The sequence below is a fragment of the Coturnix japonica genome, chromosome 22, assembly GCF_054131305.1.
Source record: "Coturnix japonica strain WE chromosome 22, WE-NBRP24, whole genome shotgun sequence".
NCBI classification, from domain to species: domain Eukaryota; kingdom Metazoa; phylum Chordata; class Aves; order Galliformes; family Phasianidae; genus Coturnix; species Coturnix japonica.
Window position 1 is genome coordinate 4,443,735 of NC_140684.1, and position 22,725 is coordinate 4,466,459.

The 22,725-nt window shown below is 46.6% G+C and overlaps 1 protein-coding gene across 8 annotated transcripts; it reads right to left on the reverse strand.

Moving 5' to 3' along the window:
• Window positions 1-1,079: 1,079 nt before the first annotated feature.
• DHX40 (DEAH-box helicase 40) lies at window positions 1,080-22,663 on the reverse strand. 8 transcript variants are annotated; one of them, XR_001559021.3, is made up of 17 exons: window positions 14,456-14,676; window positions 14,215-14,360; window positions 12,832-12,951; window positions 11,486-11,716; window positions 11,226-11,292; window positions 10,506-10,637; window positions 9,739-9,838; window positions 9,201-9,287; window positions 8,511-8,693; window positions 7,988-8,068; window positions 7,236-7,393; window positions 5,094-5,208; window positions 4,697-4,805; window positions 4,286-4,380; window positions 3,703-3,772; window positions 3,081-3,230; window positions 1,080-1,557 (listed from the first exon to the last, which is right to left on the reverse strand). XR_001559021.3 is itself a non-coding variant. In XM_085521995.1 (17 exons), exons 2-17 carry the CDS (start codon window positions 14,305-14,307, stop codon window positions 1,418-1,420), a joined length of 2,010 nt encoding a protein of 669 aa, XP_085378121.1. In that variant the 5' UTR covers window positions 14,308-14,360; window positions 22,645-22,663; the 3' UTR covers window positions 1,080-1,417. The 8 variants fall into 8 exon arrangements, 5 of the variants coding, with proteins under 5 accessions (XP_085378121.1, XP_085378120.1, XP_085378123.1 ...); XR_014936446.1 differs by having other exon boundaries at window positions 7,236-7,720; XM_085521995.1 differs by lacking the exon at window positions 14,456-14,676 and adding an exon at window positions 22,645-22,663 and having other exon boundaries at window positions 3,081-3,309.
• Window positions 22,664-22,725: the final 62 nt, after the last annotated feature.

A 22,725-nucleotide genomic window follows, 5' to 3' on the forward strand; every position in this document is an offset into this window, starting at 1 on the left:
CCGGAAGGGACTATTTAACCTCATCACTCCTTTTTTTTTTTTTTTTTTTTTTTTTTTTTTTTTTGCCACATCATGCGACCGAGCAGCTGCTGCGTCACTTCCGGTCCGCGCTCACCGCCCCGGCTGGTCACGTGATGTGGGGCAGCTCGTACCGGGCAAGGTGACTCGAGGCGGCGGCGTAACGACGAACCGCCGTGTCCATCCGCATAACGATGGGGAACAGCCGGCCTTTGTAATCCCCCCATTGAAAATAAGGCCTTAATAGAGAAGCAGCTGGTGCTGCAAAGAGAGACACGAGAAAATGGCAGCCGTGGATGGGCCCTTTCATCCAACACAAGGCCAGATATGAAGCGTGCCCCTTCCCCTTCCATCCATCTTAATACAGTGGTGGAAGGAGGGAGGCACAGCCCCACTGCTTCCTTTACAATAACATTGCCATAACACCCACAGCAAGAACCACAAAGCTGACACAGCCACACAAACAAGGCATGGAACAGCAGCAGCTCCTGCTTGGGAAATCATCTTAGAACACGAGTTACTGAGGCATTACCAGCCTGGGATTGGATTTACTGAAGCATTAACAGCCTGGGATTGAGGGGAGATGAGGAGGTGAAGTTGATGATGACAAAGCATCTTTGCTGTGCTGGCAGTTCTTGATGTGTTCTTTATACAAACTCATTTTTTACAGACGGATCCATAGAGATCAGAAATAACAGGCACTGGGTGGCTGAGAATTGCAGCCTGCTGCCAGATTGCAGGGTGGAACCTGGCTGAGGGCTGCACTGCTGGGATGTAGCAGAATGGAAAACACTGCACGATGCTAAGTCATCCCTGAGCAAAAGAATACAAAAACATCTATAAAGTGTGTTATGTACAAAGATATCTTCACCCCAACCCATTGCTGTATTGCTGGGATCATATAGTTGGAAGAGAACACATGGCAAAGGTCCTTTTGAATTTGGGATCATCTTGATCTATCATTAAAACAGCACTTCCTATATGTTTTCCTGAGCATCCAATAAAGAGGGTGCAGCCGCAGCCATACAAGGTAACATGGACAAAAAGTGACAGCTCCCAGCTTTAAATAACAAGAAAAACTTTAAGGAAGTTTTATTAAAAGGCACCGAGCCCTTCCTAAGTCAATTAAATGCCACAGAATTGGCACCAAGGTACATAGTGTGTCTTCGTCCACACTGGAAGCCACGAGATTGTTGCCTGTGACACATGGCAACAAAGTTCAGCTTGGCAAGTTTTCCTTACAAAATGCAGGAGAGATGATCATCTCTGCACACCTCAGCAGTGCAACTCACCACACAGAGCAGAACTTCTCCATCATTCCAAGTAGCCATTTTGCTCTATGCAAACACAGTCAGAACGACTGCCTGTCCTAATACTGAGAGCAGAGCAGCCGTGAGCGTTAGCTCACTTCTTTCAATGGGCCACTTAAACCCTGTGCTCTTTGCTGCTTTCTCTCAAGATATCGAGCTCGGGCATCCTGAATGGATTTATCATCATTCCTTTTCTCCAGCTTCTTGGCAGGGTTGTCTTTGGCTCCTTCTGTGGGGAGAAAGAGAGACATATACTATTTGTGTGCAAAAAAAAAAGAGCATTCCAATTCTTCCTATTTGTGCAATGTCCAAAAAAACCCAATGGAATTCCAGATGTTTCCCAAGCACCAGACAGTCATTCAGATGTGTTTCAGAAAGGGCAGACAGAACCACAAAAGGGAGAAAAATAAACCAATCATGCTTTAAATCCCATGTCAGTATTTGCAGCTGGGCTCATCCTACCCCCAGAAGTACATCTTGTTTTTCATTATAAGAGTTACTGTGTATCTTTGTACTCTACGCAGTCATTTCTTCTCTTAATTCCACATCTCAAACTCAGGTTTAGGTAGAAGGACAGCAATGGGAACAGGACAAAAGTTTAGAGAAGTATAAGGAATAAACTATAAGTTCCTGGAGATAGGAGGGAGAGGGAGGGAAGGAAATACACAGATAAAGCAGTGGGAATACTCCTGCTTAGACCTCCTTAGAAATGCATCCTTTGAGCAAAGACCTTGGGAACATATTTTTTCCCAGAAGAAAAGGAGCCACCTTTCAGGTTTTGGGGGGTATTTTTGTTTGTTCGTTTTAGAAAAAGCACCAATTCAAAGCTTTTGTCAGCCCTTCAAACACCCATTTTTACTTGAAGCTGGAATATTTCTAAGGATGATCTCAAACTCACTTATAATCATCAGGTAAAGTTAAAAAGCTAAGGAGAACTAAGGATACCCTCAGCACTCTGGACTTAGTATTAATAGATGGGACCCCCCCCCCCCCCCCCTTTGTTTTCCAGCAATTCAAATATCCTTTCCATCAGTTTTTACAGCTTAAAGTGCCTGCTTTACACAGTAACACAGGAGAGAAACAGTTGCTGGTCCCAGCAAGAGTCTACAGTCTTTCCATTCTAAGGAAACTGAAGAGAATTTAGATTGCTAGTAGTGCAGTGCTGTAAGTTACATTGATGTTTTAGAAGGGTCAGCTCCAGAGTAAAGAGGCCCTTTGAACATCTGGCTGCTCTACAATCCTGCTGACAGAAAAATTCAAAGAATGTCAAGCATTCAGATCAGTGAGAACACACCAGCTTTAATGAAATGACACCTTATTCAAACATATAGCGCTGCATTTATTGTTAGAAAGAGATCTTCGCCAAATTAAGATTGTTTTTATAATAGTCCTTTGGGATTTTCTCCCTCAGGTCAGCGTTATTTTAGCAACTCCCAGTTTCTATCACTGAATATCCTCTGCAAACTTAAAAAGCAGACAAAATGCTTTTGTTCTACTCTTGGCAAAGTTCTGCTTCTGTCAGCAACACTAAGCCAGAAGAAAGAGCACGGAAAGGACCAGTAGGCAAACACCACTACATGCACAAAACAAGGATTATATAGCAGTCAGACAAGAACACAGCAAGAACAACATGTATCAAAGATGTTAAGCACATCAAGATTAACACTGGTCCAGAATGCACTTCATGGCACAATACACACACGTGTTCAACAAGCTACGTGTGACACAAGTATGCACTAGTGATGTCCTTACCACACTGCCTTCTGAGGTCCTCCTTATGTTTCCACCTGGTTATTTCCTCTTCGGTTACTTCTTCCCGTGCCACACTGCTCAGCTCATAGGCATCAATCTGATGCAGTCTGGGTAACAAGTCCTTGACCCACTCATAGCGAACAGGACACACTGTCCGGACATAGATTTTGGATGTCACTGTGACATCATGGAAGATAATCCACTCAAGTCGAGTCTCCTGGTTATATAACTTAAAAATATAAAGATTATTTCAGAACTGATAAGAACTCAAAGGCACTCTCCACTACAGTATCTTGCAAAGCTTCAGACGCAGGAATGAGGTAAAGCTGACATTACCTTAACTTTCCAGAGAGAAAAACTGCAGCAAGACATGTTCAAAATTGCCCAGGAAATCCAAGAACAGCCAGAGGGAAAGCTCAGCCTATACTGTACTCATTTCATAAACCAAACATTTAGCTGATTTGAAAATGAAAGTCTCTTCCTCACTCTCAAAATGAATACTCTACTCTGGTGACACTGCAATACTTTTTCTTCCAGACACAAGTTACCACAAGAGGAGGAGTTTACATGGACTCCTTTTAAAGACCCTTTGCTACTTTATGAATAGAACTTGGCAACTTACTGTAGATGAAGGATGGATATACACTATGCTGCCATGTCCGTCCATCGTGCAGAAGGTCCTGGCTGCAGATCTAGAAGGGTTGTGAACAATTCTATGTACTGAATCCTGCTTTGCTGTGATTAGCCAGCAACACAAACTAAGCAAGTCAGCAGCAGCAAAGCTGTATTCAAATTTAGAAGGAAGAACCTTCCAGAATTAAGTGCACAAAACAGATGAGGAATAAAATACATCTAATTTACTATAGTAATATTGCAGGTGTAACAACACAATGATTAGCAGGGCTTGAGATTGCAGCCTTTGACAGCCATGATAATTTGACATCTTCAAAGTGTTTTAACTCAATATCTGGAAGTAGTCACCAACCTGTAAGCTCATTCAACAGATGTTTTACAAACTACTGCTCCAAGGAATAAGCAACTCGCCCAGGGATGTAACAAGGGTTAGAAAGCAGAGCAGACCTCTAGCCCCATGCAACTAGTTTGCTACTTTTACCAACAGCACACTCTTGCTACTGTTTCAACATGCAGCTACATCTTTCAACAGTATCCTTTTCCCTTCAAGTTTTCCAAGATTTATTACTTACCTTCTTGCTACATTGATAAAGTATCCTGCACACAGACATCTCCTTAGTAGTTCAGTTCTAGAGCCTTCAAAAGTCTCTTTAGGGAAGTCTGGTAGCTAGATGAATAAGAAAATAACTCGAGTAAGGATCTTTGCCAAAGAAAATCTCTGTATGGAGGGGTCTCCATCCCACAGATTTTACACCTTAGGTTTCTCATCCCCACAGAAACCACAAGGAAAGGAAGAAAATACTCCTTCCTGCATGTGGCCACCCCTAAACATGTTGGTTACACAGCTGCTGCAAGATGCTCTAATGAATACTATGTGAGCTGGTTTCTACTGGAGAAAGGTATCAACCATCTGACCAAGTTTCAGTACAAATCTTAAATAAAACTTGCATAACTCATAGTTCATAAATACTGTATTTCTTTACCTGTTTCAGTTTGCTGGTTATTTCCCGAAGTTGTTTCTCCACACTAATAGCAGATTTTACAGCTCTCCAATGGATCCAGTATTTGTGGCACCAAGCTGAAGGAGACTTGCTGGGAACAGAAATACTTGTATTATAAAGCAGCCCTTTGTAAAGTGAAGGCAGAAAGTTGCCTGTATTTTTTGTCACAATCGTACAAAGAAGGCAACCTTGCACAACCAGACACTTTGTCAGTTTAAATAATAGGTGTTTTGATTCAAATTACAGATCACAATAAGAAATAAATCTGCAATTACAAATGAGCACATACACTTGCATATATGGCATATATTTTAAAACCATTGGCAGCTGGGAGTTTTAAGCAACACAAAGCCAATTTCTGTCAGGAATCATTTTATACCTTGCTTTGCACTGTTCAAAAATGTTTAAGAGGGTTGCGAAGTCATTGCATCCTCCCACTTGTGAGGAGAGCTCCTGGTGTTGAAGTTCTGCCTCCTTTTGCTTCTGAGGATCACCTGAGGAAATAAATAGAAATGACTTTGTTGAAGTGAGTTATAACTTATCACTTCTCTTTCTCCTACAAGCCCATCTCCAAAGTGTGTTTCACAGTCTTGCTGCACTTACAGTTCTTCCTTCCCTTCTACTGCAGACTAACAAGAATATGTACATGCTATTAAATCAGTCATTAATCTCATCAGCCAGCACTAGAGATGAAGACTACCAGCCTCTATGAGAAGTCACACGTATTGCTCTCTTCTTGCAGTCAAATCAGATGCCAACATGAAAAGATCAAGGAGCAACAATGTTGAACAAACAGCTCACAGGGATCAAGCAAAAGCTTTGCCCTGAGGCAAACACCCCAGCATAGCATCTAATCCACAACTCTCAGCTTTTGTTCCACTACTCAAGTACCATAGTAACAGAGGTCTTAAAAAAATAAGTTAAAAAAAAAAAAAGATAAATATTCTTCCATGAGTTTAATGGGAATTTGCCTTCACTAAACACTAGGAATGTGCTAGGTAAAAAAACACTGCTAAAGTGTTCTTCCAAGTTCTGAATACTCAAAGAATTCCTTCCCCAGTACAATGTATTCCCCTTGGCACAGTGCTTGGCTAGGACACATTGTCTGATGGCTGTATTACAGATGTCAGAAGTTTGTGGGCACAATGAGCAATACTGATGAAGTAAGGGGGCCTGTTCATATCCATATCACACATGAGCAACTGTCTTCAGAATGGAAAGTGTGTTTGTGTCCTAATGTGATGGAGAGTGATGACCGTGTGTGCATGTGTTGGTTGAACAGATAACAAGTGCATAATGCCAGACAGAGGATGGGAAAGCAAACACACATCTGTGGAACTGGGAAAGACTCCTGAACAGAACCAGACTATCTATACAATCAGCAGTGTCCTCATCCACTGCACTAACTGGCACAGTTAATAGACTACAGAGATAACTGGACATGAGCCAACGAGTGACTTGAAGGAACAAAGGTCTCCCACAAAGACTGTGCTACATACAGTCTTTACTCACTTGGGGGTGGGATGTCACGCTGGAGAATCAAGGTGAAGGGAAAATGAGATGGGAACGAGGACAAGGGAGACTGAGATTAACATCTGAGAAAGGTACCAGGTCAGAATGGCAGCAAAATCACTTTTCCCACTTAGAAAAACACCAGAAACAGAGGCAGTTCTCAGCATACTGAGCTTCCCACAGTAAATTGAAAGCTTCACTCAGTTAAACAGTTTTGAACAAATAAACCAATCTGTAGGTGACCCCGTTCCTTAACATGTAATTAACCAGTCTATCTGAACTATAATTAGACCAACAGCAAACACCACCAACAAAACATCTGCTGCGGTGTGCTTTTTGTTTTCTTCTTTTTTCCCCACCTCCTGTAGCACAGCATTCCCTCTCATGACCTCTCAGCAACCCATTAGTTACCCATATGTCACTTTACAGCTCACAGCCTTGGAAAAAATACGACCCAATTCCATGCTACGTTGGACAGTGGCAATTCCAAAGTCTTCAATTCCTGGCATGCCCTGCCTCCAAGAGCACAGAAAGCTGTACAACATTACGGGCACCTGAATGTTTGTCCCAACCTTAACATTCTTCCCAACAAGTCTGCCTATGGGAGACAAGGCACTGCACTTGCAATATATAAGCTATTTAAGGCATTCATTTAAGGCAAATACTTAGTCTCCAACAAAGCTGGACCAAACTGAGAATACCAGCTTGCTCCTCAGCAGGATATTTTTTGCCCCCAAGTAAAGGCTGGTTCTACCATTGTTCAAACTGCAGAATCAGCTCCCATTTTAAAATCTTGAGATACATCTAAGATACGAATGGCCTCAAACTATTAGCACAGAAAACTATACATGGTAATACAGGGCAGAAAGCCCCCAAACAAGCACCAAGAATCTGTAGAAAAGGTCTCCAAATGAAGCACTGTGTGTTGCTTAGCCACTGTCTGAGAAAGTCCCATCCAAGCAGAATTCCCCACCCACCCACAGCTGTTTTGAGGTACAGGAGTTCCTACCTGGACGAATGAAGACATTTTCCACAGACAACATGGCTGCAATGGGAAGCAGCATATCTTCACAATCAAGAGAAGCAGCTTTTATGACAGCACAGGACAGGTTGGGAGGGAGGGGAAACTGCACCAGGAATTCACCCAATCTCGTCACGTGGCCTCTCCTTATCCCAGGAAAAAGATCCAAACACCAGATTCAACAGAAGTAGGGTTAAACGTAAATCATAACATGCAGGTACAATGTCAGCCACCATATAGAGATAAAAAGCAGGAAAGACAAAAAAAGTATCACCTTCCTTCAGATTGCCTATGCCTCCCTCATGGCAAGCAAAGCTGCCTTTTTAAGCATAGCAGATGCTTAAGATTTTTTATTTATTTGCAAGAAGAATTCCTGGAAGCTAAGGATAAGATCTCCCTTCCTGTCTTGAGTTCTTGGATGGGCCTCCAGCCATTGCCTCAGCATCTTCATCACACCACTCTGGGATCAGGAACTATTCACAGGGAGTTGAAATAATTTGTACATGGTTACTCAGGAACTCTGGGGCAATGCAAAGAAATTAATCTCTCTCAAGTTCTAAGCCATGCTCTAACCCTAATTTTTACAATGAGTGTACTAAAATCCAGTAGCTAACTTCCTGGTGAAATGAGGAAACAATCTATTGCTAGGGGAAGTCCTTTAGTCCATGTGAATAACTCATTAACAATAATTGAACCACTACATTTCAATTCATGTAGTTACCACACCCCTCCAGTTTTACCTGTCAATAGCATCACACTGGTAAAGTTGTTTGAGAGCTTCTAAAATATGCCTTTCTTCAGGATGGTCCAAATAGGGAAATCTATAATAAAAAATGAAGTAAAAAAATCTAACTGTTCAGATACTGTTTAATTTTGCTACTTTTCATATTTATTAAAATACTTTTGAAACCTTCCAGAAGAAACTACTGACCACAGTATGCATTATCAGTCTGAGTGTATGGGTGTAGTACTACATGCAGCCTCACAGTAAAGAATTACAACAAAAGAACACATGGAACGCTAATGATTTCAGAGATAAAGAGGCAGTTTTGGCAGAACCTCACAATGAACCTGAGCTCAGGCTCCAATCTGTCATTAAAGACTCTGAGAGGAACAGAAAAGCTGACAAGCTGATTGCACTGCACCATCACACTTGGCCAGGGACCTAATCCCAGCTCCTGCCAACAGGCAGCCAGTGCCTGTGCTGCCCTGCCTCTGAGGCTCAGGAAGAAAACACTAATCCCCCTTCCTCAGAGAGGTTACCTTATGACATCATGCACAGAAAGGCACTTCAAGGTCAGGATCACAGATGTCAGGCTGGTTCTCTGTATCTCGGGAACTGTGTGATCAGGCATACACTGCTCCCAGAATTCTGTGCTGTATAGCCGGTAGCTCTTCCCAGATGATGTCCTGCCAGCTCGGCCAGCTCGCTGCATTGCTTCACTCCTGCCAAAACAGAAAGGCAGGGAGGGAAAAAAAATAATAAAAATTAAGAAATGAAACCACTCACAAACAAACAAAAACCAATCCTGAGCCATTCTGGTATTATCCAAAACAGCACACGTAATTATGACAATCAATTTCTGTGCTTTAATACGACATAATACGATGTACGGCAACTGAGAAACCCAGCTATACAAGATACAACAGAATGAAGAAGCATTATTATGCAAAGGAAGATTTTTATTGTTTTGCTTTTAACTCCTCTGAATCAGACTGTTATTTTCTGCAAACATAGGACACTATTCAGGAGACAGACGGTGTATTCTCAACTCCTTCTCAATGCCTGTATCTTTAAGAAATGATGTGTCCTGAACCACTTCTTCTTGAGCACCAAATGAAATGGTTTTGTGCCCCCTCTTTTTTGTTTTATTATTTTTAAAAGCATCTGATACACAATACTGGCAGATCAGCTCCTAGAAACACCATGCAAATTACCTTTATCAGACTTACTTTGAAATGGGAACCACTTCCAATATGTCCAAGCCAACTCGGGGGTTATGATTCAACTGCTTCACAAATCCACTGTCTACTACGTACCTGGAAAGGATTTGTCAGAGAGAAAGAAACCAACAAAGGTCTCAAAAGACAGACATGCAGCTGCCACACACACACAGTGAGAGCCAGAACACATTTCTGCTACAATTGCTGCAAAAAGGGAGTTGCAATCTGCAGGCTAGCTACAGCCCGGCCATGCTTTAGTCTACAGGATGTTACAGATAATACCTCCCCACACCCAGTGAGATTATGCTGATTGAGTGGAGCTGAAATTCAATTTCAAACTAGGTTCCAACAATATTAGTCATCTGTAAGACTATCCAATAGTACCAAGGTGTTTTTTTTTAATCCACTACACACACACACACAGGCAGCAGGTAATTGTTGGTCAGGTATGGGAGCAGAAGGAATTCAGATAAGCTTTTCCAAACCTGGTACAGCTTTCTGAATTATTCCTGCTGTTGCACCTATTGTGAGGGACAGGAAACAATACCTTACTCCTTCAATGGTCAGAGACGTTGCAGCAATGTTTGTAGATACCACACATTTTCTGATTCCTTTGGGAGCTGGCAAAAATATTCTCTTCTGTTGATCTAAAATGACAGGCAGTCAGTAAAACAATGCTCTGACTCTTGGAATCAAGCCTCTGACACCAGGCAAACTTCCTCAGATGCTCAGTGAAATTCATTTCAATGAAATTTGAAAAGGAAACACTAAGCAGTTCAAGATTTTAGCGTATGTTAGGAACCACAGAGTTTCTGAACACTTATTCAGTCTCCTGGTCTACAAACTGCACTTACACATTTAAACACTGCACTCATAATCATCCAAAAATACATTGGTTGTGTTCAGCAAAGGGCAAAGTGCTTTGTTTTTTAACTCTTCAAAATTATCTGTTGTATTGCTGCCAAATATAAGAGTGACTCATGCTGATAACCTATACTTTCTATATTGTGTAACTGTATTATTTCAATCTTCTGTTACAGGTCAAATTTTGTCTTTGACAAAATACTGGTGGTGTCTTTCCCATATAAAATGAAATGCGAGGGCCTAAATAAGACATCTGACCTTTCAGTGTTGCAACACTTCATTTTAAAGCTGGAAACCTTGATACTATATGAAGCCATTCCTGCCATCTCCACCACTTCAAGCAGATAGGAATTTTGGCTGGAGCCTTCTGTGCCAGTTCAGAGAAAGCTCAAGTTTTTTCAGCTTATGAACATGACAGAAACAAAAAAAACAACAAACAAAATAGATTACCTGTTGACATTGACCCATACAATGGTAAGATAAGCAGTCCCTCAATAGACTGATCATGTACTTCATATCGGTAATCAATAGACTCTGCTTTCTTGAAAAGGAGATCACAGGCTTTTTCTATCTCAATTTGACCTAAAAAAAAAACCAAACCACATACAAGAGCATTTAAGTGGCCTATTTAACTACAACATTCTCTTCCTCAGTTGCAACACCTCTGCAAGACTGACTTGCCAATATTACAGCACCCAGCCCACTGTAAGGAGGAAGCAGCATTTAGCTAAACGATGACAATCCAGTCTTTCCACAGTGCCTCTCACTGAGGATTTTCCTTAATAAATAAATGCATGTGTGTGCCTGGTCCATATGCTGATGTAGTTTTTTGGAGATACAAAATTTGTACCTTCTTGAATTAACATCAAAGCAAAACCACACAAATAAAGAGTAAATCTGGCACAATATAAATGCCAAGTAAATCTGTCAAAAAAAGAAAATAACATGCACCAACCCTGTAAATACTTTTCATATCTCATAGGGCCAGGTATACCTACACATGCTCTAAGAGCTATCATTTGAAAGAGTTGTCTGTCAATCTGCAGCTCTCTTTCCTCTACTTACTGCTCTGAGACTAACTGGAAAGTCATTGGAAGGCTGTACTGGTTTTGCTGACAGTGCAATACTCTGCCTGAAATAACCATCAGTTGTTGAAATAAAATCTCCCACCTGTCAGAAAAACCAAGATGTCACCTTCTGGTTCATTTAAGTGGATATCCAACGTCACTTTCACAGCCTGAAACAAGCAATAAACAAGCCAGCATCAGCTGGGAATACTCTTTCAAAATCCTCATCGTACTAATTGTTCCCCATTATCATGGGAAGATGCTAAGAATGCAACAATCCAACAGATAATTCTTGTGGTCTTACAACTGACAATAACCAAGAGCACAGAACGTGACACAGAAATCAAGCAAAACAGGCCAAACCTCTGTAACATACGCAGAGCTTCCAGTGTCCCGTGGGCTGAGCAGGTTGCAGAATATCTCCTTTACTGGGTAACTTCTTCCTGGAATATGCAGCACTGAGCAATGCCCAAAGAACTCTGAGAGCTTATCCACCTCCAGGGTGGCTGACATCACCACCACTTTCATTTCTGTCTTCCTGCCTGGTGGCTTGTTCTGTAGAAATAGCTTCTTCAGCAAGCCAAATAAAATATCCTAACAGAAAACAGAAGCAATTTATATTAGTTCCTCAGTGGTTCTAGAAGTGCCTGATGAAAGGCTTCCAGAATTTGTTTCGTCAGCTCTTCTCACAGCCTATACATAGAATTATTTGCTTTTCATTTTTATATTCCCATGGTCAAGTTAATTGCAAGCAATATACCACACCAATTAAGAAAAGTAATCATCTTCACCCAGGATGTTACCTGAGTGTGAACCCTCCTTTGTTCTACTACTTCATATTATGGTTTCAGTAGATCTATTTTGCTGTGCACCACAGTATATTAAAAATCTGCTCCTTTTAGTTCCAGGTGATGGAGCAGTGATTTCTTACACCACTCTTGCTCATTCACTTGCACTACCCTCAGAAGGCCAAGGACAGAATGAGGATTCAGAAAGCATTTTGCCTTTTCTCCAGCCTGAGCTGTGGGTTGCTTGCTTTTTCCCATTCTCATGGCACACTCCTTAGGACTCTGCAGACAGATTTCCTGCTATTGGCAGTTCTTTGGTTTCTCTGTGTTTTATCTCTCCCACCCAACATCTGTGACTCTCAACGCAGCCTCCTGAGGACTGGGTCACTTGAATCCCACTTTGCTTGTCACAAAAGGGTCAGACTGACATTTTAGTACTTAGGCCAGCTTAGATACTTTATGAACCCAATGACTGTAATCTATTAGAGCAGTCACATACACACCCTATGAAACGTTAGGCCTTGCACTGAGAGAGATGTTTTAGGGACTTTCCTGTTAGTGTGTGGGTTTTGTTGTTGTTTTTAAAAGTCTAGTGGAGTTAGCACTAACTGTATTGACCTCAAAACCCTGACAGTTTGGGGCAAGTGCAAAATACCAGCCAAGGTACAACTGTTGTCAAACAGAACAACAGCTACAACAATTCCAACTGGACTACGGGCAGCATCTTACTTCCAGGATACACAGCATGTAATAAGCCAAGCAGTGATCCTATGGTCCTCAGAGAACAGAAGGGTAAAGCTCTTGTGGGAAAACAGACCAGAAGGAAAGAGTACCATATATTTATTATTGTTACCAATGAGTTCCAAATTTCCCCTTAGCAATATACCAGATAAAACTGGCATTCAAGAAGGCAACACTCACAGTGCTGAGGCTCCGCTCATGGGCTTCATCCAAAATGATGATGCTGTACTTGCTGAGAAGGGGGTCTGCTAATATATGCCTCAATAAGCAGCCGTCGGTCATATACTTGATGGCAGTCTCCTGAGAAGTTAAATTAGACATTCAGCTGCTGTGCTGGATAATTGTAGCTACACAGATCAGCTATTTACTCAGCACACACACACTGACGTTGCATCACACAGGGTCAGGCACATCGCCACTCTCACTTGACAGCAATTTATTTGTTACGTGTTAAAAAACCTGGCAAAATGAACTGTACAATACATATCACAGAATGACACAGGGCTGCTCCAAAAGTAATGCCTCCTGTTTTATTATGCTGCCCCAAAATATTGGCAGAACGTCTCACCATTGTTCCATTACATGCTATTGCCATGCAACAGATGGCAGCAGAGGGGCAGACAGACAGAACAGTGTCTGACATGGAAGTGCATAACTCTGCCCACTGACATTCATGACACTTGCTGAACTTGGACGCAGACCAAGAAGTGGATGTGAGCACAGTAAGGCGGTGGGTGGAGCATTCAGCAGCGGTGACAGCGGCTGGTGCAGATTTGTATGAGTGTGGCACACAGGCCATCACCGGCAAAAACGCACAGCTAAAGGTGGTGACTACATAGAAAAATGGCATTTCACAGCTGAGAGCTTGTTCTCTTAAACAGTGCTGCTGTGCTCTTTGTATATGTTGTAGCTTCCACTTAGATAAACAGAAGGCATTACTTTCGGAGCAATCTATACAGAATAGCCTGGCCTGAAAAGTACCTCACAGCCCTGCTCAGCCTGGGGCACCTCCAGGGATGGGATATCACAGAATGACCTGGGTTGGAAGGGACCTCAAGGATCATGTAGTTCCAACCCCCTGCCTGGCAGGGCCACCAAACATACACCTTTACTAGATCAGGTTGCCCAGGGCCCCGTCCAACCTGGCCTTGAACACCTCCAAGGACGGGGCATCCACAACCTCCCTGGGCAGCCTGTTCCAGGGCCTCACCACTCTCCTAGTGAAGAACTTCCCCCTGACATCCAACCTAAATTTTCCCTCTTTTAACTTAAAACCATTTCCCCGTGTCCTGCTATTGTCAGCCCTTTCCAAGAGTTTACTCCCCTCCTGGTTACAGGTTCCCTTCAGGTATTGAAAGGCTGCAGTGAGGTCACCCCGCAACCTTCTCCAGGCTGAACAAACCCAACTCCCTCAGCCTGTCAGCTCTGGGCAGCAGCTGCCCTTAATATCTCACCTAAATCTCCCCCTCCCGGCTTCAAACCATTCCCCACGTTACCACAGAACAGCAGCTCTACCCCCTACACACCGCCCCACACCACAGATCCCACCCAGCAGGGCCGTACCTCACAGCTGCAGTCATCGAATCGGACCTGGTACCCCACGAGGCCGCCCAGCTCACAGCCCATCTCCTCGGCCACACGCTGCGCCACCGACATGGTGGCAACGCGGCGGGGCTGTGTCACCCCGATGGCTCCGTGCTCGGCGAGGCCTGAGGGGAGAACGGGACGGACTCACTGACAGGGCCGGGGCCAACACAGCGCTGCGGCCTACCCCGCCCTGAGGCCTCAGCGCGGGGCTCCTCACCTGCCTCGTACAGATACTTGGGCAGCTGCGTGCTCTTCCCGCTGCCCGTCTCGCCGGTGACGATGAGGAAGGGCCGCTCGCTGACGGCCCGCACCAGGGCCCGCCGGTGGCGGCGGATGGGCAGCTCAGCGCCCTCCATGGCGGGGGGGAAAGGGGGTAAAAACCCACCCACCCCTCAGCGACCCCCGCTGTGTCAGGTAAGCCCCGCCCCCCGCTACGTCACTCAACGCGGAAGAGCGGCCGGGGACACGCGCCGGGCTCCGGATCAAGCCACGCCCCCATGCTCAAGCCACGCCTCCCTAGTGGTTTAAGCCACGCCCCCTGCCTTATCCGCATCACGCCTCTTTAGAGCCCAACCCGTTGTTTTTGGCCTCAAATCTGCCACGTTTTCCCTTCTAGAGCCGGTGCGAGGTGCCCAGCGTGGGCAGCGCTCTCCTGATGTGCCATCAATACACCCGCAGCGCTTCGTGGCATGAGATGCCTCTTAGTGCGGTGCGGTGGATGGCAGCGGGGCGAGGAGCCCGCAGCGCTGCAGCAGCGCAGCCCGCAGCACGGCTGTGCTCCATACCCGCACTGTGCTCCATCCATACCCGCACTGTGCTCCATCCATACCCGCACTGTGCTCCATACCCGCACTGTGCTCCATACCCGCACTGTGCTCTATATCCGCACTGTGCTCCAGACCCGCACTGTGCTCCATCCATACCCGCACTGTGCCCCATACCCGCACTGTGCTCTATACCCGCACTGTGCTCCATACCCGCACTGTGCTCTATACCCGCACTGTGCTCCATACCCGCACTGTGCTCCATACCCGCACTGTGCTCCATCCAAAGCCGCTGTGTGCACCGAGCTCACACGCAGCCTGAAGGTGGCACGCCGTGCACGCACAACGCACCAAGCACACAAACAGCGCTTGGTGCAATGGGAGGCAGGTTCACCTGCAGGGCAAACCTCACCCCGGCCCCACCGCTGCCAAAGCCGGGTCCTAAACACTGTCAATATTTGTTTCTGCTCGAGTCAGGTGTTGCTAAACCCGCTGTTTGTTCGGTCTGTGCAGCACCCGGCCTGTAAGTCATGGCTGCCTTCCTGCCCTTACTTACAGCTGGGGAGGGGGTCACTGCAGTAACTGTCCCACTACAGCTACACATTTTGCTGCTTATTTGCTGTTTTGAAACAACTCGTGCAAAAGAAACCAACAGACAAATCTCTTCCCTAAAGCTCCACCACCCGCTGCAGGAAGAGCCATTTCAGTGCAGATCCCACCTTTGGACAACATGAAGGTGTTCTGATGGGATAAATCTGCTGTTCCAGATTGACATTGCAATGACCTGAAGTGATTTCACTGCTGCTCTGTGAGCCCTCGAAGCCACCAGCCCAGTTGTAACCGAACTACAGCCCTGGGTGCTGAGGGAGATGCAGACTGTGCTGACACACACCAGGGGATGAAAGGATTTTCAGTTCTTTTTCATCCTCCTGGCCTGGGAATAACAGGTTTGGGTCTAATCAACCCCCAGCAGCCCTGAACTTTGTCCTCCTGCAATACAGTGCCATTCATTTAAGGATTTCCCTCTGCCTAATAAACATTAATGAATCACGCTCTGTGATTCCCTTGTGATGTTATCTCAGTGTCACAGATGGGGGAAACAAAGAAATGAAGGGGGCTGAGCACAGCACAAATCAAAGGCAGAGCTGGGAGAGGAACCCAGTAATCTTAGCACAGTGCCCTGCTCTGAGAGCTGTAAAAATGCTTCTCTACCCACACAGCTGCTCAGCCTGTCATTGTGCTACATGGGGAAACTCGGTGAATTTCAGGCTAGGAAAGAAGTCAGGGATTGCACTTGTCCTAAGGTTGAGCTTTATGCAGAGTTGCAAGTTACACATAGAGGTGATAAAGGTCTGTAGCTCTGCCAGCTTCCTGTGCTCAGTTACTCCCCGGGATCTATTTTCCTTCCTGAGCAGAGGATATCTCTTCTCTTCTGATGAGTTATAGTGGGATATGGGAAACATTCTAATCCCTTGTTATACACCAGGTCCATTGCCATTCCCAGAGGAAAGGCCCAAGTTCCTGCTCTGGACAGAGCGTGTCACAATGAGTGTGGCATCCCTTTAGCACAGCTATTAATTACACTGAGCAAGTGAAGGCAGATAATTGCTTTGTGCCTGGGATCTCAAAGTGGGGCCACTTTCTAGAAGGAAGATCCCAGAGCTTTAATTTCAGTGCTGACCAGCTGTGCAGCACGAAGCTCCTTCCTGCCACCCAGCAGCTCTGTCAGCTGAATTTCTGTGGCACCAGCTCTGATTCCTTATCAGAAAAGTGTTGTTCTTAAAGCAGAGGACGAGCAGTGCAGAAAGAAGCCATCACCCTTTGTATATCTGAGCACAGTGCTGGAGCTGCAGCTGTTTCAGAGTGGCTGCATGGAAAGGTCGTGGGCAGTGGGATCTGGGTTCAGCTGTCTGCATTCCCATATAGGGCACTGCCTGTTGGCCCATCCGTCCTCACACACTGTGGACAGGTGAGGGTGGAATGTTGGAAATGATCCCACAGTGCTACTATGCGCTGCTGCCCTGCAATGTGCACCAATGGGGTTTAATGAAGGGGCACCAAAAGGGGGAATGGTCCATGCAGAAGGGGCGTATGGGGATGGTATCCCTAGAGCTTGAGTGGGTGCACTGTTGAAATGAGCACCAGCACTGACCTGGAATTGTCCTCTGAAACTACAAGACAGCAGGCCTTGTATTTTGTTTATGACCATATGGAGCAGAGGTTGTATTTCCCAGTTTCCACTTGTTTATCCCCTTGGTAAAATCAGCTGTGAGTGACCAGGCCAGAGCCACACACGTCCTGCCAATGGCCAAGCAAAAACAAACCCAAAGCCCCGTCCCTGTGTTACTACAGCCCTGTTATACATGGACCTTTAATTGCAGTCCTTCATTAATTTCAATGGACATTCTTTTCTCTCCACTAATCCTGCATCCAGCCCCAGCCTTTGCCCTGTGCAGCTTTGTCCCCCAGCAGTGCACTGTCCCCAGGCACTGCCCCTGAGCTCAGTGACACCAAAGGGCTTCTGCATGGGATGTTCCCACTCTGTGTCCCCATGACAAAAGCAGCTGGGTGTAATTCAGCTGCACTCAGACATGGAAAGGTGCTGGGCGGCTGTATTCCAAATGGCATTTCCCCATGGAAGCCAGGCAGGACCATAAGATTCTCCAGCTTGACCTTCTGCAGAATGCAACCTGAGCCTGTGATCTCACTGCTAAATTTAGTGATTTGTTCAGCTGAAGTGATGCTTCCGAAGGGAAGGCAGTGGATGAGCAGGCTGAGCACACTGCCAGGAGCTGTGCTGTGCTTCCCATTAATGGCCACGGGTACAGCAAGCACTGCACTTCCACGCACTGCACAGAGAAGGGGATATTGCACAGCCCTCAGCTATCGTGCTCTTCAAATAGGGGAACTTTGATCTGTCAATGCATGCTAAGGGCCTTTCTGGCCCTGACTACAAACGCTCCCAGTTGCTGCTGATTTCACACTGTCTGCGGAACCAGCAGTCATGGTCTGAGCTGCACAGAGCAGATGTGGTGCTTAAACAATTCCAGCCCTGGGATAATTTCTGCCATACAAGCAGAAATGAATTGGACTTAAAACCTGATTTGACTTAAACAGCGCTGATGGGCAGAGTGGAGCCTGAGCCAGGCCTGCAGACCCCACCTGTTCCTTATTTGTACAATGGACAAGCTAAAACGTATGATGCAAATTAGTGCTGAACAGTGAGGGTCCCAATGGATTTCACCCATCTCTCTTTAGATGGAACACAAAGTCTGGATGTTTCCCCAGATGCTGAGTGCACCGTTGAGCTCTTTAAGTGATGCTGTGTTTATAGAACTGCAATTACTCCGTATCTGCCTTTGTTTGGAGATGAATCCTCATCCCTCCTCGCTAATGGCTTCTTCTGATCTCATCTGAAGTGGAGGATTTCCTGAGATGCTGAAAAAAATGACTCACCGTGCCTTTATAGCTTGGCCAGAGGTTTAATGGCTCCGGTGTGTATGGCTGTGTCTGAAACAGATGTACCCAATGATGGCTGATGCTGTGCACTCTGCTTCACACATACGTACGTAGGAGCTAAGGGAGGTCTGGAATGGGTGCGTGGATGCTGTAGGGTGATGGCCCAGCTGCCATCACTTCCCATTCCGACCCTCGTTGCTCCTAAAAAAAGCACAGTGAAAATCCAGCCTGGTGCAACTCGCATCTGGGAGAGTGAAATTTCATCTCTCTGTAACAGTTCTCACACGAAAAGCCCATCAGACACGTCTGCTCCCTGCGTTAATAACTCACACCAGCACACGCCGACAGAGATATGGATTTTCTCCCTAATTAATTCTTTCTGCCTCAAAATATGTTTCCCTCATCTGACCGTGAGTCGATCCTCTCACCCCGTCTACTTGGCAGAGCTGCAGTTTACTGTGCAGTTCACATTTGGTGAATAAAACTAAAGAGAACAAACCATGAGGAGCTGCTGGGCTGTGAGTTGAATTCTACCTTTGCCAAGGCAGGAAGGAGCATCTCATAGCCAGTACCAGGAGCATCCCATAACCAGCAGCAGGAGCATCCCATGGCCAGTACCAGGAGCATCCATAACCCATAATGGGCAGCAACTGAGCCTGCAGGAGGACATGCTGTGTATGGACACACAGACTAACTTGGAGTATGTAATAATGAGCAAAAAAAAGCAGGGGGGGAAGTAAATTGTGAAACCAAACCCAACAAATGTCCCTGCAGCCCTGCAGGCCTGGTTAGGGCTCACAGGGCTGTAGCTCTTTAGAGATGCCACACATCTCCTCCAGCCCCATCCCAATTAATTGCCTCCTAATGACTTTCCGAAGCAGGAGGATTTCCTTAATTATAGCACCACGTGTTAGACTGTAATCAAGAAATCAATCCTCATTGCCATCCCGGAGCGGGGCCTGTGCTTGGCAGCACAGCAGCTGCAGCCACCTCCAAATAGACCTGAGGTTTACAGGGATGCAGCAGCACAATGACAGGGGCTCACAGAAAGGGTTTTCCTCTCCAGGTAAGGGAAGGAGGGGTGAAACACAGCAGAATGAACTCAGGAAGAGCACAGTGCTAATGTGCAGCACAAGGAAAGGAGGTGATTGCTCAGGGCTGGGGAGCACGAGGACTGGCAGCGCTTGTGAGCCACTATAAATAAGGCCCAGCTGCTAAAAATAAGGAGTGATCAGGACAAAAAATAATGCTAAGCCCCACAGATCTCCCTGAACTCTGAGGATTAATTGTAATTTCCCTCTAATCTGAGCAGAAATAGTGACGTGGCTGCATGGGCACGGCTCAGCCTGCACGTCTCCAACTACAGCCTGACCAGCACTGCTCCAATGCCCTGGAAAAGAAATGGAGGGGTCAGAGCTTGCTGCTTCTAAAGAGTCCAAGAATGAATATACCCTAAGTGTTGGCTTCACAGTACTGAACGCAGCTGAATGAGAGCAGGGCTGAATTTGCCCTCCGTGTTTCCCAAAGTGCTGCACAGCAACTGCAGAGGAGAGGGAAAGCTGATCCTCTGCAGGGTGTAGATACTAGGGGAAGGGCAGTGCCGTGCCCTTTGTGTGGCTATGGGAGGTGGTCGGGCACCACTGAATAGAGGCAACACTCCCACCTCACCAGCTGCATTTGGATGTATGCAAATATATGCGTGTAGGATTTGCATGCAGAGCTTACCCAGGGCTTTGATGGCAGCCTGAGCTCAGCAGTGCTTTGTGCTGAGAGCCCCAGAGCCGGGGTTGTAGGAAGCCCTGTTTGCCCCGAGGTTCCTCGCAGTGATATTTGGGGGGGAAAGCTGACAAACCCATTCTAAGCCATCCCATCCCAGCCTGCTCTGAATGTGTTTGCAATGTGAGAGTGCCCAGAGAGGCAAGTAAATATTTTTCTGGAAGGGAAACGACGTGTGTTTACCCCAAACGCTGTGTGCCAAAGCACTGCCCCATGTTTATGCAGCTGGAGAAGCAGTGCTGGCAGCGCAGAGCCATGTAGGAAAGAAAGCAGCACTGATACCTATAGGAAATGCTGTGGTTTTCCAGCTGCGATGCACAAACTGTGCTGCCCATGGAGGCTGCAGGGCTCTGCCAATGGGCTGCTGTTACACCGAGCTGCTGTGGGTGCTTTGAGAGGGAGAGGTGGAGTAAGATTTAAAAGGATGAAAGCAGGCGGGCCTGCAGATAGCAGTGATTGGCAGCGCTGCCCATGCAGGGCACACGCCCCATAGAACTCATTTACAGGACCCTGAAAGCAGTGGCCAAAGTCTGAGTGTTTTGTTTGGATACACACAGAGCAGACGTGCTCAGTGCCAGCACAGGGGCTCCATTGGGAACCACAGGGATGCGTGCTGCCCATTCACTGACCCTACAGCCCCAACTCCCCCAGCACAACCACAGACAGCGGCGGGATGCGCTCCCACCATCCAGCCCTTAATCAGCTTTCACCTGGGATTAGCTCCAACAGTTCCAGACGTGAGTTCAAAATAGCTTTTCTTGCTAATCCAAACCAAACGCTCCCCTCCATCAGCCTCGCCAGCAACGTTTGTTTCCTCAGGTTTGAACCTTGTCCAGTCCCTGGATTTTTCTGATTGCAACGTTGGGGGCATGGGATGCTCAGGGAGGGATGGGCACAGGGAGAAGAGCAGCCCAGCACAGGCTGTGCACTGCAGGGCTGGGGATGCTGCAGCTGGGAGGAGGCTGCGCTGTGTCTGTGTGCCAGCAGAGATGAGATGGGATGGGACGTGCCAGTGGTCACACATGGGATTGCTGGGCGTGATGGGGCTGTGACTAAATAGGTGGCACTGAGTGAATGATGCTGTTACTGCCCTGCTAATGGCCCCTGCTAAAGCAGCAGCACTGTGGGTGTGGGTGCTCATCCCCACCCAGCATCCATGCACGAGGTCAGCTTCACCTTCACACCCTGCCTGGTAGGGAAAGCCCTGCAGTGATTTACCATGAGCTGGTGAGGTCTGTGTTACAGCCACGGGGAATGCACGCATGGAGCACCCCATGCCCAACCATGCAGGACGTGGGCACAGCCGGGACCCACACACTGCAGCCTTTGGGACACTCAGACCTCAGCCCCGATCCTGGAACCTCTGCAAAAATAACACCATTCTGGGACGACCCTGATCCGAGTGGAAAACAAACACCACCAGAGCCTGACGTGGAAGCAGAGCTATATAAAAGCACACTCCTATACTGGCTCTGTTATTTCTGTAAAGCTTCCAAAAGGTTGCACAGAAATTCTTTATGTTTCCATGAGGTGAAGCTGAGCCCCTGGGGAAGAACTTGTATTTTCTTTCCAACCTTTCACTGCATCTATGCCAATATATCCATGCATGGAGAACAAAGTGAGGGGCAGCTCTTGCCCAGGGCTGAGCCACGAGCAGTGGGGCTGGGATGTCTCCCCATGGAGTTTTGTGCAGAAATCACAGGGATTTCATGTGAAGTTTCAGAGGGAGCAAAGCTTGAAGCCATTTCTGACGTGCTGTGAGTGCAGCAAATGCTCCTGGTGCCACCAGCAGAGCGCTGCCCTAAACCTGTGCCACGAGGCAAAGGGAATCCCCATGTGATGGCTGAAAGGTGGGAGGAAAGGACACGCAGCCCGGATGTCATGAGGGGACACAGAGTACCCAGCACAGAGAGAGAAGGGACAGCAGGGAAGTAACATTCAGCATCACCCGCGTCCCTGCAGGAATGGGAACAGGGTTGTTCTGCTCACCCAGCAGCCTGGCTCCGGCTGCCCCTGGGTGTCCGATTGCTCTTGCCCCAGGATGAAAGGCCACAGCACTGCAGTATTTATAGCTCCGTGATTGTCTTCTCCAGAAATCATTGTGGCTGTGACGGGGGCTGCCCGCACTGAGCCGTGTTTCCCGTTATAGCCGTCCTCTGGCTGCACAGAAAGGTCACAGCAGCTCCAGGATTTTGGCCTTGGTCTGTCCTGCCATGCGTGCACCCGCTGGGCAATGGGATGTGGTGAGCTCTCTTTTAATGAAGGAAATGCTCATCTTGACCAAGGTGGAAAAACCACACCTGTGTCCACTTCCAGGCTGTCATGATGAGCACGAAGCACAGCCTTGTGTTTTGGAAACATTATCATTCTTGGTACTACATCTGCTTACCTGGGTCTCCCAGCTTACCTGGCCAGCTCTGGAATCACAGTGAGCTGCAGCCACAGGGTGAGGGTACAGGACAGTGCCTGCAGCAGCTCGTTGGGAACA

Coding starts and splice junctions, on each gene's coding strand:
- DHX40 (XM_015880989.2), bottom strand. CDS start 14,594: ATGGAGGGCGCTGAGCTGCCCATCCGCCGCCACCGGCGGGCCCTGGTG. Junction 8,694..9,200: donor GAAGTGGTTCCCATTTCAAA/GTAAGTCTGATA, acceptor CTGTTTTGGCAG/GAGTGAAGCAATGCAGCGAG. Junction 1,558..3,080: donor GGACCTCAGAAGGCAGTGTG/GTAAGGACATCA, acceptor TTCTCCCCACAG/AAGGAGCCAAAGACAACCCT.